We start from the raw sequence: 8,031 nt of genomic DNA, 5'->3' as shown, positions 1-8,031 counted from the left end.
AACACTTCCTCATAGACTTCTCTACAATCTGAGGTAATAAAGAGAGAGAGAAGTAGGAACATTTCCTCATAGACTTCTCTACAATCTGAGGTAATAAAGAGAGAGAGAAGTAGGAACATTTTCTCATAGACTTCTCTACAATCTGAGGTAATAGAGAGAGAAGTAGGAACATTTCCTCATAGACTTCTCTACAATCTGAGGTAACAAAGAGAGAAGTAGGAACACTTCCTCATAGACTTCTCTACAATCTGAGGTAATAAAGAGAGACTGAAGTAGGAACATTTCCTCATAGACTTCTCTACAATCTGAGGTAATAAAGAGAGAGATAAGTAGGAACACTTCCTCATAGACTTCTCTACAATCTGAGGTAACAAAGAGAGAGAGAAGTAGGAACATTTCCTCATAGACTTCTCTACAATCTGAGGTAATAAAGAGAGAGAGAAGTAGGAACATTTCCTCATAGACTTCTCTACAATCTGAGGTAATAAAGAGAGAGAGAAGTAGGAACATTTTCTCATAGACTTCTCTACAATCTGAGGTAATAGAGAGAGAAGTAGGAACATTTCCTCATAGACTTCTCTACAATCTGAGGTAACAAAGAGAGAAGTAGGAACACTTCCTCATAGACTTCTCTACAATCTGAGGTAATAAAGAGAGACTGAAGTAGGAACATTTCCTCATAGACTTCTCTACAATCTGAGGTAATAAAGAGAGAGATAAGTAGGAACACTTCCTCATAGACTTCTCTACAATCTGAGGTAACAAAGAGAGAGAGAAGTAGGAACATTTCCTCATAGACTTCTCTACAATCTGAGGTAATAAAGAGAGACTGAAGTAGGAACATTTCCTCATAGACTTCTCTACAATCTGAGGTAATAAAGAGAGAGAGAAGTAGGAACATTTCCTCATAGACTTCTATACAATCTGAGGTTTGATTGATTGATTGAAAAGTTTATTAACAGCTTGTATATTGGGTACAGTACAGTACAGCTCAAAACATACAATTGTTAAGGGGATGCAGACCAGAGAAAGACTTTCGTCTTGTTTACATCAGGGTCCCCCATTTCCAATTCATCATATCATTTAAGACATATACGACATATTTGACATACAGATGGCTTATTTACAATTTACATACAGGTGGTTTTTTACATACAGATGGCTTATTTACAATTTTCATTTTAGATTTCGTTCTAATACATCCTAACCGGACATTTAAGACCTACCAAGTCTACAGATATACAGTTAGTAACAGAGTCTAAAATGCGAGTATATACATAGATGGGGGGGGGGAAGCTGTCCATTGTACGACAGGTTGAGATTTGTACCATTACCGGGGCCAGTTTTGCAATGCTTTCCCCCGAAGGTGCTCTTTAAGAGAGGTTTTGAAGGTAAGTATAGTTTTACTTTCCTTTACAGTTGTGGGAAGAGCGTTCCACCTTGATGTGGCATAATTGCGAAACGTGTATTCTCCTTTTTTTGTGCCAAATCTGGGTTTTACATGATTTGTGGAGCTCCCTCTGGTGTTATGATCATGGTATTCCTTGACCTTTGGGAAGAATTTTGACATGTACATGGGTACCATAGAGGTGTAGTGGATCTTGTAGACCAGGCCCATTGCAAGTAGCTGTACTCTGTCGTCTACTCTAAGCCATCCTAGGTTGTCAAAGTGGGCAGAGGTGAGGTGGGTTCTAGATGAAAGGTCAAGCAGTAGTCTGACCAGTTTATTTTGCGATGTTTGAAGTTTTATTTTTAGCGCCTTGGAGGTGCTATGGTACCATGACGTGCAAGCATAGTCATAGTACCCTTGAATGAGTGCTCCTGCCAGAGTTTTCAGGGTGTTTTTGTTTACCAGAGAGGAGATCCGGTATAGGAATCTAGTTCTTTGATTGACTTTTTTTATTACATTGGATGCCATTTTGTCACAGGAGAGGTTTGCCTCAAGAATAGATCCTAGGTATGTAATTTCCTTCTTACTTGTGACAATAATGTCACCCACTGCAACTGAGAAGTCGTCGGATTTGCTGAGATTATGTTTCGAACCGAAGAGAATGGACTCTGTTTTACCCAGGTGTAATGACAATTTATTATCGGCGAGCCAGGTGCAGATTCTGCCGAGCTCGGAGCTGAGGGTTTTTTCAACCTGCAATCTGCTCCTGTCAGAGACCAGCAGGGCTGAGTCGTCCGCGAACAGGAACAAGTTGCAGTCACATGCTGATGACATGTCATTTGCATAAATTAGGAACAGTAACGGACCTAATATGCTTCCTTGTGGAACACCACAGCTCACTGGGAGGGGGGGGGACAGAGTACCGTTTACCTCCACCATCTGTTCTCTCCCCTCCAGGTAGGATTGCATCCAGCTCACCGATAGTTTATCAAAACCAATTGCTTTTAGCTTGTCAATCAGAATGGGGTGATTGACAGTGTCGAAAGCCTTTTGTAGGTCCAGCATCACCATGCCGCAGTATTTACCCTCGTCCACCTCTTGTTTGATGTGGTCGTTCAAATAAAGAAGGCATGTGTCAGTGGAGTGGGATGTTCTAAAGCCAGATTGAAATTCATAGATTAGTTTCTTTTCTGCGAGGTACTTTTCGACCTGTTCATATACTATTTTTTCCATGACTTTCGAGATGGAGGTAAGTATAGAAACAGGGCGGTAGTTGCCTGGGTCCAATTTGCTGCCCTTTTTGTGCAGGGGGGTTACTCTTGCAATTTTGAAGTCTTTGGGTACTTTTCCCTGTTTTATGGAGAGGTTAATTATGTGAGCTATGACTGGTGAGATGGTGGTTGCTGTGTCTCTGAGGAATTTGGAGGGGATATTGTCGTGGCCAGTGGCCTTGTTAGGTTTGAGGGCGCTCAGTTTAATGAGTACCTCTGCTGTTGTTACCCTTGCTAGACTGAAATCATCTTTGCGTACCCCTAGGTTTTTGTAGTAGGTCATGATGTGATCTACTCCAAAAAGCCCTGAGTGGGAGGGTAATTTATTTACAAGAGTTGTGGCTATGTTTGTGAAAAAAATGTTCAAGTACTTGGCCACATCCAGTTTGTCTGTGATGAGCCTGTTATCTGTCTTTATGTTTACGTTTGAAAATCTCGTTTTGAGTTTTTTACTGCAGCCAAGCTGGTTATTGAGTAATTTCCAAAGTTCACGGGGTTTATTTTTGTTTTCCTCAGTTTTGTCATTGATGAAATTCTTTTTGGCAGTTTTGATCATGGAGCTTACGTCATTTCTTAGTCTGTTTCTTTCAATTTTTAGTTCAGTCACGTGGGCCTGGAGTTCACTGCTCGTGCTTTTGGAAAGCATTGACTGACTTTTATGAAACTCAGAGCATTTTTTGTCTCTGGTTTTCATGGCGGTCAGTATGCCGGAGTGCATCCACGGCTCAGCGCGATTTTTTACCCTGGTTGTTCTTAGGGGGGCCAAATCATTGAGTATTGCAGAGAATTTGTTTTTGAAACCAAGCCATGTTTCTTCAACTTGTGTACCACTGAGCTCATCTGACCAGTCCAGGCTCTCCAGTTCTAGGTTAAAGGCCTCGCTAGAGTAGTTTTTGAGGTCTCTAGATATGACTGTTTTGTGACAGCCGGCCTTTTGTTTTAGCTTTTTGCGGGTACAGAATATCATATAATGATCACTTAAACCGCATGCTATAACCCCTTTACTGGAGATCCTGGACCTGTCAGAGGTCAGAATGAGATCAATGGTAGTTTGTGTTGTTTCACATACCCGGGTGGGTTGGGTGATTAGCTGGCTGAAGCCGTGCAGATCACAAATCCTACTGAAGGACTTGAAGACGGACGTGTCTTTACGTTGCATATCCGTGTTCCAGTCTCCAATAATAATTGTCTCTACATCCCCCACATCAGCCAAACACCCATCTAATGTATCATAAAAGTCACTCTGTTCCGGTGGTCTATAGATTGTCCCGACTATTACAGATTTAGCATTGTCAAAAAGAATTTCAACCCACACAGATTCAATATTTTCATGATGCAGGTCAGTACGGTTTTTGAAATTGGTGTCTTTATGTATGTACATGCAGACACCACCTCCATTCACGTTCCTGTCCCTTCTCACTACAAGATAATCTTCAATTTCAATCTCTGAATCTGTAATGGAATTGTCCAATTTGGTCTCAGAAAAGCATAATATGCTTGCCTTACCGTTCATGAACAGTTGCCTGAGTTCAGCCAGTTTGTGTCTCAGGCTGTTAGTGTTCAGATGAAAAATATGTAGTCCATTTTTGTTGTTTAAATGCATAATGTCGTCAGCTTGAAGATATTTGTCTTTGTCCGTTACAGCAAACGGCTTGCGGCCTGCCGTGGTGCTTGGAGCGGTGGGGTGGTGGGGGGAGGGAGGCTCCGTTGTAGCTTTAGCCGTCGATATGCTAGCAGGGTGGCTAACAACATGGTGGATATTTGTTCCCTCGGATCTCGGTTCTCTTCCTCTCGTCACTGCCTCATGCGTGTCTGTCTGCCGAGGCGTCCTCGGGGGAATGTCGAAGTCTCCGTTGATTCCTCGGTCTCCGCTGTCTCCATGGTCTCTGTTGTCGTCGCGTAGTTGTTGCTGTAGCGGAAGAGATGCTAGTTGTGATGCTAGTTGTGATGCTAGCTCCTCGAGCCTGCAGGAATGGCTTCTTGTCTGCACCGGGCCCGGATTCAGATGGATGTCTCCCGCTAACAATAAGACCAAGACGATCATACTTCTTCGGTCTAGTTTGCCTGACGGGGGTAAGTACTTTCGCGTCGGGTTTGCAGTTAATAATGCATGAATGCTTGCACTTCCAAAAGCGAGGTGTTTCCTTTCCCAGCCGTTGAGAAGGTAAAAGTCATTGTGGTTCATTTTATCCCTGCTTTCACTACTCTCCTTCTCTAAGTGATGTTGCCTCATTGATGAGTTGAGGTAGGAGTCCATAATCCATATTGTCAGGAGGATGAAATATGTAAAAAATCGTGAGGAATAACCTCCAAAGCGGGAGCTCTCGAAAATGCGACCACTCATAGCGAAACCGGAAGGTCTTTAGAGAGAGAGAGAAGTAGGAACATTTCCTCATAGACTTCTCTACAATCTGAGGTAATAAAGAGAGAGAGAAGTAGGAACATTTCCTCATAGACTTCTATACAATCTGAGGTGATAGAGAGAGAGAGAAGTAGGAACATTTCCTCATAGACTTCTCTACAATCTGAGGTAATAAAGAGAGAGAGAAGTAGGAACATTTCCTCATAGACTTCTCTACAATCTGAGGTAATAAAGAGAGAGAGAAGTAGGAACATTTTCTCATAGACTTCTCTACAATCTGAGGTAATAAAGAGAGAGAGAAGTAGGAACATTTCCTCATAGACTTCTCTACAATCTGAGGTAATAAAGAGAGAGAGAAGTAGGAACATTTCCTCATAGACTTCTCTACAATCTGAGGTAATAAAGAGAGAGAGAAGTAGGAACATTTTCTCATAGACTTCTCTACAATCTGAGGTAATAGAGAGAGAAGTAGGAACATTTCCTCATAGACTTCTCTACAATCTGAGGTAACAAAGAGAGAAGTAGGAACACTTCCTCATAGACTTCTCTACAATCTGAGGTAATAAAGAGAGAGAGAAGTAGGAACATTTCCTCATAGACTTCTCTACAATCTGAGGTAATAAAGAGAGAGAGAAGTAGGAACATTTTCTCATAGACTTCTCTACAATCTGAGGTAATAGAGAGAGAAGTAGGAACATTTCCTCATAGACTTCTCTACAATCTGAGGTAACAAAGAGAGAAGTAGGAACACTTCCTCATAGACTTCTCTACAATCTGAGGTAATAAAGAGAGACTGAAGTAGGAACATTTCCTCATAGACTTCTCTACAATCTGAGGTAATAAAGAGAGAGATAAGTAGGAACACTTCCTCATAGACTTCTCTACAATCTGAGGTAACAAAGAGAGAGAGAAGTAGGAACATTTCCTCATAGACTTCTCTACAATCTGAGGTAATAAAGAGAGACTGAAGTAGGAACATTTCCTCATAGACTTCTCTACAATCTGAGGTAATAAAGAGAGAGAGAAGTAGGAACATTTCCTCATAGACTTCTATACAATCTGAGGTGATAGAGAGAGAGAGAAGTAGGAACATTTCCTCATAGACTTCTCTACAATCTGAGGTAATAAAGAGAGAGAGAAGTAGGAACATTTCCTCATAGACTTCTATACAATCTGAGGTGATAGAGAGAGAGAGAAGTAGGAACATTTCCTCATAGACTTCTCTACAATCTGAGGTGATAGAGAGAGAGAGAAGTAGGAACATTTCCTCATAGACTTCTCTACAATCTGAGGTAATAAAGAGAGAGAGAAGTAGGAACATTTCCTCATAGACTTCTCTACAATCTGAGGTAATAAAGAGAGAGAGAAGTAGGAACATTTCCTCATAGACTTCTTTACAATCTGAGGTAATAAAGAGAGAGAGAAGTAGGAACATTTTCTCATAGACTTCTCTACAATCTGAGGTAATAAAGAGAGAGAGAAGTAGGAACATTTCCTCATAAACTTCTCTACAATCTGAGGTAATAAAGAGAGAGAGAAGTAGGAACATTTTCTCATAGACTTCTCTACAATCTGAGGTAATAAAGAGAGAGAGAAGTAGGAACATTTCCTCATAGACTTCTCTACAATCTGAGGTAATAGAGAGAGAGAGAAGTAGGAACACTTTCTCATAGACATCTCTACAATCTGAGGTAATAGAGAGAGAGAGAAGTAGGAACATTTCCTCACAGAGTCGCCCCCTGCTGGTTATCAGAGACGATGCAGCTTTAAAGGTACGTCCACACGGCAGCATGCGTTGAAGCTTGCCGGCGGGCGTGTCTGAAGCTCGACCTACAACCAATCACATGAATCTCCCGCCCCGGACACACAAGCACGCGGTTTGATTGGCTAGAGCTTGTACTGGCATATGATTTGATTGGCTGACGCTTCCGTCGAAGCTTGAAAAGTTGAACTTTTCTCGACTTTTGGAAGCGACAGAACCACAATGCAGTTCGGGAAAGCGTGACGTCACCCCATTCAAAGTTAATGGGAAGAAGCGTTGAGGCTTCAACGCACGCCGCCGTGTGGACGGGCCGTAAGGAACTTCTCTCTGACTCTTGGGTTTCTGTTTACTTTAGATGTAATACCTCTATTATCTTTCCTCTTGCGCCCCCCTCAGCACAAACTGTTCATGTTTTTGTATTCTCCAGGTTGCCGCTGTGTGAATGCACTGAAGACAGCAGTGGAACTTCCTGAGGATAGCTGAGGTCAAACTGAGTCTCACACTGAGGACGATTTGTTCAGAGATTCAGACTTCCTCTTCAAAATACATTTCTATGCTGTGAGTCACTTCTGTTGTTTCCTGACAGCAGTGTGTGTGTGTGTGTGTGTGTGTGTGTGTGTGTGTGTGTGTGTGTGTGTGTGTGTGTGTGTGTGTGTGTGTGTGTGTGTGTGTGTGTGTGTGTGTGTGTGTGTGTGTGTGTGTGTGTGTGTGTGTGTGTGTGTGTGTGTGTGTGTGTGCGCAAACTCACTCCACAGTGCTGCTCCACTCTGGAGGTTCGCTCAGCGTCATGAACACACAGCTGCTCAGGATCGTCAGGAGGATGAACCAACTGAATAAAGTTTTCTTTATTAAGAACAAACTCAGCGACATTTGAAACACACATGAGCGGCATCACATCTCTGCAGTAAACTCAGCCTGCAGGTTACTAATGTTCCAGAAAACACATAAATACATCAACTGTGACTGCATTTAAGTGTCTCTAAAAGAGATGTTCCTGTAGTTATACTGAGCACAACATGACACCTCACAGTTCTCTCATTTCATTTCATTTCAATCTTTATTTCGAACAGATTAACAACAAATAAAAAATAACAAATGTGAAAAACGGTATTCTGTTTTTCACATTTGTTATTTTTTATTTGTTGTTAATCTGTTCGAAATAAAGATTGAAATGAAATGAAACAGTATATATATGTCTATATCATCTGTTATATATGTCTATATCATCTGTTATATATTTCTATAT

The 8,031-nt window shown here is 41.5% G+C and overlaps 1 protein-coding gene across 1 annotated transcript in view; it reads right to left on the bottom strand.

Moving 5' to 3' along the window:
• Positions 1 to 7,624, bottom strand: part of LOC117474934 (sodium channel protein type 4 subunit alpha B-like) — a gene marked incomplete at its 5' end in the record, with an annotated part of 39,721 nt that extends 32,097 nt beyond the window's left edge. The window contains 1 exon segment of the mRNA XM_034120970.1: positions 7,534 to 7,624. Within this exon segment, the coding sequence (XP_033976861.1) occupies positions 7,534 to 7,624 (91 nt within the window).
• Positions 7,625 to 8,031: the final 407 nt, after the last annotated feature.

The sequence above is a fragment of the Trematomus bernacchii genome, unplaced genomic scaffold (assembly GCF_902827165.1).
Source record: "Trematomus bernacchii unplaced genomic scaffold, fTreBer1.1, whole genome shotgun sequence".
Taxonomy (NCBI): domain Eukaryota; kingdom Metazoa; phylum Chordata; class Actinopteri; order Perciformes; family Nototheniidae; genus Trematomus; species Trematomus bernacchii.
Note: the sequence above shows the minus strand (reverse complement) of the source record. Positions and strands in the feature narration are given on the sequence as shown.